At 33.5% G+C, this 12688-nt stretch overlaps 1 protein-coding gene across 1 annotated transcript in view; it reads right to left on the bottom strand.

Moving 5' to 3' along the window:
* The window catches only part of Dcdc1 (doublecortin domain containing 1), a 444844-nt gene that overhangs the window by 192005 nt on the left and 240151 nt on the right, over window positions 1–12688 (bottom strand). The window contains exons 17-18 of the mRNA XM_077797956.1: window positions 2584–2718; window positions 2039–2196 (exon numbers count right to left, since the gene is read on the bottom strand). Of these exons, the coding sequence (XP_077654082.1) occupies window positions 2039–2196; window positions 2584–2718 (293 nt within the window). The remainder of the gene's footprint in view (window positions 1–2038; window positions 2197–2583; window positions 2719–12688) is intronic.

Genomic DNA, 12688 nt, shown 5'->3' with positions numbered 1-12688 from the left:
TCCATAGTAGATACAGTCTAAGAAACCCAGTGTTTCTGAAGCTGCATATAGTACTGAATCTCATATGTTTCTCCTATAAATTAATACTTATGATAAAGTTTATTTTATAAACTAGGCATAATAAAAGAATAAGAACAATACTAATAAAATAGGATGCTGTAACAATAAACTGTAGTAAAGGTTACTTAAAATTTATGAAATGTCTATTTCTGGAATTTTCCATTGAATATTTCTGGCTCAGAGTTGATGTTAGGTAACTGATATTGGAATTATAGGTAAGGGAGAACTACTAAACAACCTTATTTTAAAAATCTTTTCTATCTCTACTTATTTTTAGAATATTTTCACAACTACCACTTATTGAGTGCTTACTACTTTATTAGAAATTGAAAGACTCTTTAATTCTAACTCAGGTATTACAATACATTAGCTGCCACTAATCACATTTTTTAGGGGGGAGGTCACTTTTTCTAATACTATATGCCTTTCTCACAATGTTCAGTCATCAGATTGTGCCTCAGGGAAAACACAACCACAGAATGCAAAAGCCAAATCTCTCAACTACCCAATGCTCTCAGGAAAAATATCTCCAAGTTGGGGAAGAGGGAAATCATAAGGAATCAGGTGAGTTAACAGAAGGGTCCTATTCACAATGGGGCAAGTGTTCTAGAAGCTGAAAGAAGAAGTAACCCATTCCTCTTTCCTCAGCAGAACTTAGTATTTATAAGGACAAAAGCCATGAATAATAACAACCTCAAACATTCTGTCAAAGAGTATAGAGAATAAATGATTGTCCAAAAAGAACAAAAATGGACTCAAACAGCAGTATTATCAGTTCCCAAGTGCCCCAGGGTTCCTTGAGTTCCTACTTTAAATGAGAAACATCAGACAAAGACTGTTCCCAAGGGACTTATGTTCTAGTGATGTGAATAGCCAGAGTGGCCTGGATGTGTGGCTACAGACTTGTGGTCACGTTGTAGAGCATCAGAGGGATGAGAATCTTGTATGTGATATAAAGATAAGTGACAGGAAAAAGAAGACCTGGAGTCTAAATTTTTATGCTATCCAAGACAACATCATGATATGATATCATAAGATACTAAATGTACTTCCGTGCCTGATCAAAATAACAAAACCAAATAATAAAGACTGAGTAAATTGAAGAGTCATTTTTGCTATCTCTTAGGGGGGAAATTCCCCTCCTATCAAAATCCAGGTAGAAATATGTAACTTAAGAATAAAAAGTAGCTTAATTTAAATAAAAACTATCATTTTTTTTCTTTTTTTGTGCAAGAGACATTTTTCTCTTCAAGTAGTATATTTACATTTAGGAGTTCCTTTAAACTTTATTGACTATGATAAGAATTGTACTAGTTCTTTAAGAATATTTCAGTCAAAAGTAATTCAAGCAATTATAGATTAAAATTACATTTTATAAAGTCATTTTGTGATTTACAATATCAAATTATAATAATAATAATAATAAAATTCAGCTTCCAATTAAGTAAAGAGAATTGGAGAAATCATTTCCATTTTTCAATCAAGGATAATTTTCAGTTGGTTAGCAGATCACTGATATTGCTCGTATCCTGGCAGTAGAAATGGTGTTAATTTGTAAGCCATCACTACTTGAGTTCATCTACTGTGCACTTAACCTCAGATACAAATATGATGTTCTCCTGGTGGAAAATAAAAAGGAATGTTCATGGGTGTGGTCTTCTTAAAGACCTTTGGCATTTTCACAATTGGGTATATGCTCAGTACTGCCTTCACTTAATCATGTTATTTTATTGTATTTTAGTGAGATTCAAGGGAAGCAATCCATCCTCATTATGCTTTTGAAAAATTACATGTATCAATCTTTAACAAAATATACATGTCACCTCTCTTCATCAAATGTGACCCTAAAACTACACTGATTGAAAGCCAAAGGGCTGTTGAGGTATTTCAACAATCATCAAGAAATCAATCTTACATGAAACTGAAGGAAAACATCGAATGTCATTGAGCAATAAAGCTCAGTCTGTCAGTGCCCTACCTCTGAGCGGAAGCCTTAGGATGTTTCTCCTCCAGTTTCCTCACCAGTGCCACTGTGAGCTGCCCTGTCTCCTCAAGAGAACCTTCTGGCATTAAATGGGTGTCTGACGGTTCTGGCAGTTGCTTCAGATCAGGGTTGCTGGCACATTTTTGCAGAACCTAATACACGAAATATAGGAATAATGGAGCTAACTTCATTGATTGGAAATATCTTAACTATGTTTGCCAAAAACATAATATGCACTTTTCATGCTTTCTTCAGTTTTCATAGAGCATGAAATCACTTGTGCAGAGCCAGAACAAAAGAAGGCAATCCAAAGATAAAGCTAGTACATCACCATCTATTTAATAAAATGTTTATATAAATATATGACTTTCATATAAATATAAATGTGCATATGGGTATTGAGGTTATATCTCAAACAATCTGTAACAGTAAGTTGTGAATTTATGTTTGGTTCTTGAAAACAACTTGAACATATTTTCTCTTTTCAAAACACATTTTAGAGATTTATTTCTGTCTTGCCTCTGGCTTACTACACTCACCTCTTCTGTTAAGTTTCTGCCACATTCTTGATGAGCTGTGGTCCAAGCACCATGGTGAATGTGATACTCTGTTTGAGTCACATCCACTTGTACATTTAGCTCCTCCAGATAGGTCAGAACAAATTGAGGATAAGCCTATAAGAAAGGAAAGAATGAGCACCAGTTTTATAAGTTGAAACCAAAAATCTATTCTATTAGAAAGACAGAATATAAATTTAATTAGTAGTAAAAAGATATTGATATGTTACTATCAATCATTACATATACAGTGTATAATTCCTATATTGTTTGGGAGTACTCTGTTCTGCTCTATAAAACAAAAACAAAATGGAATGGATGGAACTTATCTGGGTTAAGCATAGATAACTTAGTAAGCTGAGAAGTATCAGACAGAGTAAGCATAGCATGTGTCTGTGAACAGAGATAGAAAGAGATGGACAAAATAGACATTTAGTATTTTTAAAATAGTAACTAAAGCAACAAATGTTTTTGATACACTAAACATAAAAAAAAGCTTATGAGGCACATAATGATCATGAGATGTTTAATTAGCCACCCCATTGTTGACTCTCACCTGGGATCCTCTGCCAAATAATCCATCTCTGCTCATCAGACTATGTGGCACTGCTATTGGACAAGCATTTACCAGCTTACATGAAGCAAGAGTATGTCACTGACCAGACACTTTTTGTCTATTAGGCCCCTTGCTCAAATATCAATACTGGTTTTTGTATCCACATCAAATGGGAAAAGTGATGCAGCACAGAGAAAGAATATATAAATACAGAAGAATAAGATTCAGTAATATGGCCCTTTGACTCACTTGTACCTTATCTTAAATGTGTTGGTCTGACCATCTCTCTTTCCATATATTTTGCTTTGTGTTTTGAACTGACCCAATAAATCATGATCTGAGCATTTTAATTTGGTCTGTGCACCTTTCTGTTTCATGAGCTCTAGGATAGGGTACCTAAGCAGTATACCCACAAGCTAACATTGCATCAAAGTAATTTCTTACATGATAATACATTTATATCTGAATCCTTAAAACAGCCCTCTGAAATAGCTATTACTATTATTACTATTTTAAAGAAGAGGAAACAGACACAAGAAGGTAATTAATTTGTTCAGTGTCTTTGTCATCTAGCTTATTAACTAGTCTAGAAAGCCTAAATATGCTGCCTCAACTATGATATAAAGTCCTTGCCATGTCTTTGAAAGTGTGCAACTAAAGTTTGAACAAAAATACAAGGAATCTCTCTCCTTGGTCTATACCCAAAAGACTTAAAAACAACATACTACAGGGACACAGCCACATCAAAGTTCATAGCAGCACAATTCGCAATAGCTAAACCAGATGCCCTTCAGTGGATGAATGTATAAAAAAATGTGGCATATATACACAATGGAATATTACTCAGCAATAAAAGAGAGTAAAATCATGGCATTTGCAGGTAAATGGATGGAGTTAGATAAGATAATGCTTAGTGAAGTTAGCCAATCCCAAAAAACCAAATGCCGAATGTTTTCTCTGATATAAGGAGGCTGATTCATAGTGGGATAGGGAGCAGGAGCATGGGAGGAATAGACAAACTCTAGATAGGGCAGAGGGGTGGAGGGGGGAAAGAGGGAAATGGGGTTAGAAATGATGGTGGAATGTGATGGACATTATTATCCAAAGTACATGTATGAAGACACGAATTCGTGTGAATATACTTTGTATACAACCAGAGATATGAAAAAATGTGTTCTATATGTATAGTATGAATTATAATGCAGTCCATTGTCATATATAAAAATTAAGAAAAATACAAGGAGATGTTCAGTGTATAATTCAAGACACTAAGGCTCTTACTATTCTGGAAAAAGAGATATTAAATTGAATTTTATTAGAAATGTACAAGCAAATATACACACTACAAATGCAAGGCATTCCAGAACCATAAATACATGTTCATAAGGGTCCGAAGTCAATCTTAAAGTTCTACATACTGTATGATTCCAATTGTTGGACATTCTGGAAAGGACAAAACTAAGGAGACAGTAGAAATATCTGTGGCTGCTAGACATTAGAGAGAATCAAGGGATGAATAAGTGGAGCACAGAAAATTAGAGGGGGCAATTAAGCTATTCTCTATAATACTATGATAAATGGTGGATACATGTCATTAGATATTTGTCCAAACTTACAGAATCTACAATACTAAAAGTGAACTGGAATGCAAACTACAGTCTTTGGGTGATAATGACGTGACAGAGTAAATTCATTGATTGCAACAATAAAGCCATTCTAGTGCAGGACGTACATAGAGAAGGCTGTGAGTGTTTAGGGGCACAAAGGATATGGGAACCATCTCTATCTTACACTTGAATGCACTAAAAATGATCTAAAATGGACTGTTTTTTGAAAAATGTAAGAGAAAAATAGATAAATCATACTATATCAAAATGTTTGTGATACAAACAATGCCACCTAAAAAGGGAAAAAGACAATCTACAGAATGATAAAAATGTTCACAAATCATATGTTTGATAAGGGATGTATATCTAGAATCTATAAAGAACCCTTATACTAAATAACAAAAAGACAACCCAATGAAAACATGACCAAAATATTTTAACAGACATTTCTCCAAAGATGATATACAAATAGCAAATAAGCACATGAAAATACGTTCAACATCACTAGTCATTAGGGAAATGCAAATCAAAACCTTAATGAGATCACACTTCATACCCACCAGAATGTCTATAATCAAAATGACAGAGAATAAGAAGAGTTGGCAAGGATGTGGAAAAGTTAGAACTCTTATATGCTGATGGTAAGAATGTAAAATTATGTAGCCATTTGTTTAGAAAACAATTTTATATGTTAAAAGTACAGTTATTATATGATCCAGAAATGTACTGTTAGTTATAAACCCGTAAGAAATGAAAGCATATATCTACAAACTTCTGTGCCAATGTTCATAGCACCATTATTCATGATAAGCCAAATAGTGAAAGCAAATAAAATGCCCATCAACTAAAAAGTGGATAGATAAATCTGACATTTTCATACAATGCAATATATTCAACAGCAAAAAGAAATAAATTATTAACACATGCTACAACATGAATGAACTTGGAAAACATTATGCTAAGTGAAAAAAATCAATCATACCAGATCACATATTCTATGATTCTTTTATAAAATGTCCAGAATAGGCAAAACTATAAAGAAGGTAGGAATGGTGCAGCAGACAGAATTGGAGAAATATTTGTTAAGTACAGGTGTCTTTTAAGGAAGACCAGAAAGTTTAAAATTAAATTGTGGTAATGGAGGGATAACTGTGAATATATTGAAGAATAGTGATGGGTACAGTTAAAATGGTGGATTGTATGGTATTTAAATTCTATTTCAATAAATCTGTTTTGTGTAAGGAATTCAATTTAAAAAATTAAAGGGCAAAGTATTTCAAGATTTAAACCAGAAAAAATACACTAAAGATATACAGGAAAACATGGAGAAAAATGATGCAAATTAAAAGCATGGTAAACATAATTTTTGTTGACTCAATCAATGAGTGACTATCAAAATTTTAAATGTGTATTCCCTTTGACTTAACAAACATACATGCATAAGAATGATCATCGCAGCATTATTTATATTTACTTAAATGTGCATCAACAGAGAAATTATTTAAAAAGAAAGTAGCTTAGATATAGATGTCAATAGGGGAATATGATCACAACATGTTATAAAGGGGAAAAAATTAGTCACAAAGTCTTATGTGTGGCTATGTGCAAGTGTGTGTGTTTGTGTGTATGTATTTGTATCTAATTAACCAGGAATGATATACCATCAGTGATAATATTTGAGGAAGATGGATAAGAGGTACTGTTGCTTATTATTGCAAAAAGTTCTTATTTATTAGAGCCTTTTAAAAACTAACATATGTTACTTTTATTATTTAAATGAGAACTATGAAATTTATGTACATAACACCTAATAATTTCTGTGAAAATATATATAAACCTGCTATTAGTGAATAACTGGGAAATAGAGATGAAGTTTGAGAAGAAGGGACTTTACTTCTCATTAATATATCTTTTCTGATACTAACTTATCATGCACATATTGCTTTTATAACAGTATTTTAAAAACAATTAAAATAGTTTCTTTCTTTTTTTAAGTGCTGAGGATAAAACCCAGAACCAGGTAAATACTCTACCACCACGCCACAGCTCCAGTCTCAAAATAGTTTCTTTATTGCACATAACCTTGGGAAAAGATTTCTGAATTACTAAGTTAACCTGAAATATTAGTAAAAAGAACTGTAATACAAGAAAAATTAGGATTTTCATTTTACCTTGAAGTTTCTATTGCATTGTTATTTTTTCTTATGTCAGCTCTTATTGTCTTAAATATGTTCAAGAAAATGTAACTGATGAAAAAATGATAGATGATGTAGAAAGACTATTTTACACTGGTTCTACAGCAAAATATCAAAGATCAAATTGAGCAACAAAAGACAACTGTATTTTCAAAAGACAACTGAATTTTTAAACTATAGATTCTGTATTCCCTCCAACTCATATGAATGAGTGGAAGACATAATACCAAATATGTTCCGAAATATTAGAACATTAAAAGGATCAACTTATAAAAAGCAAAATAAACAATATCTACTTTCTAAGACAATAAGTGCCCAATGGCATGGCACAAACCAATTCCTATATTCTAATGCTGGTTTCATATCAGTGTCCTCTCATATAGGTAAAGGCATTTTATATAAATTCATTTCTAAGGTATACTTTCCTAATATTTGAAATTGAGTATACCTGGAACATGGGAAACTGTAATATATATACAATGAAATGGTAGGGTCATGATGTGGGTGAACATTTTGTTAGGCATTGCAGAAGCAAAGACCAAAAATTCTGTAGCAACAAAATGTCATGGGCTTTGTTTCTTGGAGTTGACAGACTAGCAAAGGTGGCAGACACATATCAAAAACAAAGTGATGAGTTGTAATCCATCCCCCCCACCATGCATTTGGAGGCATATACAAATGGTCTAGACACTTTCCCTTTGGGATTACTCTAAACCATTCCTTCCCCAGGTGATGGTTATTCTGAACATGTTATAACACAGCTCTTCAGTGGTCTCTAAGACCAAGTGAGCTTGCTCTGTAACCAGGCACCCACTGTTTTGGTCATCAGAGGACCAATATAAAAGACTCCTTTCTCCTAAAGCTGGAACTCTAATCTTTTCTCATAGAGAGTCAATAGCCTAATATTTCAACTTTTCCTCCTTTCTACTGCAGCATACATCACCCTAAATTGACCTCCAATTTCTTAATCCTTTATTCCGTTCAAAGTCCATCAGTCCTTTGGATTCACTGCATTCTTATCATTCTAATCCACTTTCACTAACAGAAGATAAACTTTAACAAAACACATTTTTGATCACATCATTACCACTTCAAAAACTTTAAATAGTACCAGTACCTACTGATTAACATACTGCTGTCCTAGCCTGGTTTCAAATTCCAGCTATTCTATTTACTGACTTTGTGACCTTGGGTAAGTTCTACTACCATGAGAGAAGATTTTTTGTTGACAACTGAGTGACAGAATGCTTTCATGTTTATCAAAATTCATCCCAGAACACAACAGTAACTGGGTCACAAAAACTACCCCATGCACTTATGAACACAACAGTAACTGGGGCTTAGGAAGTTTTTGTGACCCAGTAGTTTTGGGGGGTAGTTTTTGTGATCCAGTTACTGGGGCTTAGGAACCATTTTTATCATCCCCAGGATATTTCCTCCATGTACAGTAGAGAGGCCATATGGTTGACCTAACTCTTGGGCTGAGTGTTTATGTCCTTTAGAAAAGTGCTGTAGGTAGGTGGCAGGATCTACCTGGAAATTTTAAACTCTAGATTCTATATCTCCTTTTAGTCAGTACAATGGTTACCCATGTTTGTAAAGAGTGCCCCTTTCCCCCCATGGTAATTATAATGTTTATCACAGAAAACTTAGTAAATAAAGGAAAAAAATTATCCATCCTCCCACGGTCTTTTTCACTTTTAAACTTCCAGTTGTTTCTGTGCTTATAAATCTTTACTTGGTGTGAAATCAATCAATATAAATACTATTGTTTTCTTACCTAATTTTTCCCAATTAACAACATTTGCATTTTCATCTCTAATTATAAGTTATCCTACATTATTAGCAATGCCAACATTTACTATCCATAATATCCATAATGAAGATATCTTTACACAATCTAACTAGCTTACTTAACTTGCTTTCAGTTTTCACTATTCTAAACAATGTTAGAATAACTGTCCTTGAAGATATATTATAGTGCATATTATTGATTAATTCCTTGGGGTAAATTGCTGTAAGTGGGATTTTTTTAATTCAAAAGAATACAATTTTTTAAAGGATTTTGATAAATGTTGCTAAACAGATGCTCAAGAATATTGTACCAGTCTCTTAGATTGTCCTCAATGTTCCCTGCTTCTAAGTGTTCATATCTTTGTATAGTCCCCTCCCACATTACATGGGGGTTGACCTGTGTGACCCAAAGAATTTGGCAAAAGTAGTGGATGCCACTTTTAAGATTAGGTTACAAAAGACACTGTAGTTTCCACTGTGTTGTCTTGCTTCCTTCCTCTCCCTCCCTTGGTTCACTAGCTTATGTTTTGAACAGCATTCTGGAGAGGCCCACACAGCAAGGAACTAACACCTCTGGTCAATTGCAATGTGTTAGTGTATTTGAAGGTCAATTGTCTTCCAACTTTGATCAAACTTTAGATGATTGCAGACCTGCTTTACATCCTGACTGCAGTCTCATGGGAGACTACCTACCTTATTTATCATATTTACCTATTGCTCAAACTATTTTAGATTTAGAAGGTTTTTAAAATCCTTATATATCCAATGAGGTCTTTTCCTTAATGTAGTCTGTCTTTGCATGCTTCTAAAAATATCTACTTACTACTCAGCTAGTTAGATGCTTTAATCCATGTTTTCTTCTATTCTCATGTTTAATTTAAATCTTTAATTTAGCTGAAACTGATAAATTGCATACAGGAAATAATGTAATTTAATCTTTGCAAATGAGTAGAAGAATGGAGTAGAAAACACTCAGAACAAAAGAAAAAAACCTCATTCAAATAAAATACATCTATTTAAATTTCCTCATAATCATTATCATTATTGGCTACAAATTATCTATTGGTTATAGGCCAGGATCTGTACCAAATGCTCACAATGCTAGTGTTAATTTCTCCATTTTGCAAATGAAGAATGGGAAGCTTAGAAAGGTTAGATGACTTGCCTAATATCATATAGCCACATAAGTAGTGGAGACAAGGTTTGTTAATAGCAGTAATCCTGTCTTTCAAAAAAAAATGACTTGAGCTTCATTCATAATCCAGCTTCAAATAATTATAAGATTGTTCTCCATTCTATCCTTAACAAAATGGAGGTAGTGATACATATGACTAAGTTTAGAGTTAATCAAAATTTCTACACCTCTGAAAGAATGAAGTTTCTCATTAATACTTAATTTTCTCTTTGAATCTAGAACAACTGCAACAAAATTATTAGTGATTGTGTTTGAGCAGGAGTTTTATAATTAATACCTGCTCCAAATTAATATTTGAAACATGAAAGTGTGTATCATTGCAAGTTAGCCATATATGGTTAAGAAATTAGAAATTTTTAAATTGAGAGAAAAGAAGAGATAAAAAGGACAGAAGATAAGTATATATTTAAGCACCTACATTTGGGAAAAGAAAAGAAAAAAATATACTTAAACCTTGGTTCCATTCTTTGATGTGTGTTGGTAAGAAAAGCAAGGCACAAGACAGAATTACAACTCCCAGTAATGGGAGTCTACTATGTTCAGATGTGTCCCAATTACGTTCTCAGGTGCAGCTCCAAGCCACACAGCTGAAGAGACATTTTGGCACATTATATTTTTACCAAGATGTACAAGCTTCACTCTTCCTGTGAGTTCTCTCCAACTACCTAGAATATTACTCAACCTCAAAAATATGGTTATCAGAAATGTGATGAAGGATGGATGAGGGGAAAGTAGAAATGAATCTTTGAGTGAAATTATGTAGAGGTAATTTTTTAAATACCTTGACATTTTAAGGTTGTGTCAAATTCCTTGCTTATGAGCAAAAGTTAAAGATTTAGAGTCATGATTAAGCTAGTGAATAGAGTCAGGATATTTGCCAGTACTATTATAATAAATAATTTTTTCAGGGAAAATGCTGTTATGATAAATTTTTACATTTAATTGTTATCAAACTCTCTAAATTTCTAAAATGATGTAGGATGTCACAAAATGACAGCTCAGCCATGTATTTATAAAATAGTACAGAAAAATGCTTCCATGTTTATCAGCCAGAGTTCAGTAAGGAGATAGAAACTACATAACAGTTTACTATATAGCAGTTTAAGTTTACTATAAATGATAAGCATAAAGACAATGGAGTGACAAGTGATTGGAGTGGCTATTAAGAGTTAAAGAGAATACTCAAGAATATATAAATAGCAAATGTTATGAGAAGCTACTGCTGCTAGATCTGAGAAAAAACACCCAAGAAAGAGGCCTGACCCAAGGCTGAGATCCAATTCATATCATAGAAGGCACATCCTGACTCACTCATTGTCAAAGAAGTCGCTGAGGTGTCACACCAGTGGATTCACCATGTGAATGGCACAGTCCATAGGCCCATGGAATGCCAGTAAAAGTCATCTAATGGAAGGTGCATAGCTGCTAACATAACTCTACTAAAAAGCAACTTGTTAGGGTCTGAATGTCTCTCCCAAAATCCTTATGCTGAAACTTAATCACCAGTGTGATAGTATTAAGAGATGGGACATTTAAAAGGTGATTACGTTATGAGGTCAAAATCTTCATGGATGAGAATTATACCCTTATTAGAGGACTGAAGTGGGTTTGTTCTCTTCCATCCCAAATACCACGTGAGGACAAAGCATTCTTGTCCTTTCCAGAAGATGTGGAAACAAGGTGCCATCTTAGAAGTAGAGAGCAGCCCTCAACAGACACAGAGTCTGCTGGCATCCTGATCTTGGACTTAACTGTGAGAAATAAATTTATAATGTTTATAAATTACCCATTACTGGTATTTTCTTATAGTAGAACAAACAGGATTAAAGTACCACCCAAATGAGTTATGCTTGGATAAAGTATTCATGGGAGTATGCCCCACTGGCAGCACTCTGCTGCAAAGTTGGTCCCAAGGCAGGTAAAGAGTAGGACTGGAACTGAGAGGCAATAAATCAATAACTGACACACTATGTGTTATATGTTGAATTACATCTTTAAAAATGATAAGTTGAACACAGCCTGGAATCTGTGAATGTGACCCTATTTGGAAATAGCGTACAGTCATGTGATCCTTAACAAAGGTGCACAAAGCTTACTTTGGAGAAAAGATCGCCTTTTTAACAAATGGTTCTGGGACAACTGGATATTCCTACATAGAAGAATAAAACTCCCATCTATTTTATCCTGCACAAAATCAATAGAGTGTGGATCAAAGACCTAGGAATTAGACCAGAAACACTGAACTGTTAGAAGACATAGGATCAACTCTCCAACAAATTGACTTAAGGACCTACTTCCTTAATAAGACCCCTAAAGCTCAAGAAATAAAACTGAAAATCAACAAAAGGGAAGACATATAATTAAAAGGTTTCTGAACAACAAACAAATAAGAATGTTAAAGAGAGCCTACAGAACAGAACGAAATCTTCTTCAGGTACTCATCCAACAAGGGATTAATATCCAGAATATTCTGCTGTATGTATACACATGGATGTATAACCAATGTGATCCTGCAATCTGTACACATGGAAAAATGAGAATTCATACCCTATTTGAATCAAATGTATGATATGTCAAGATCATTGTATTGTCTTGAACAACTAATAAAAGAAAAGAAAAAAAATATCCAGAATATATAAAGAACTCAAAAATCCTAACATAAAAACCACAAATAACCCAATAAATAAATGGGCAAAAAGTTTTAAACAGATATTTCTCAAAAGAAGAAATAAAAATGGCT

The sequence above is a fragment of the Urocitellus parryii genome, chromosome 4, assembly GCF_045843805.1.
Source record: "Urocitellus parryii isolate mUroPar1 chromosome 4, mUroPar1.hap1, whole genome shotgun sequence".
Taxonomy (NCBI): Eukaryota; Metazoa; Chordata; class Mammalia; order Rodentia; family Sciuridae; genus Urocitellus; species Urocitellus parryii.
Note: the sequence above shows the minus strand (reverse complement) of the source record. Positions and strands in the feature narration are given on the sequence as shown.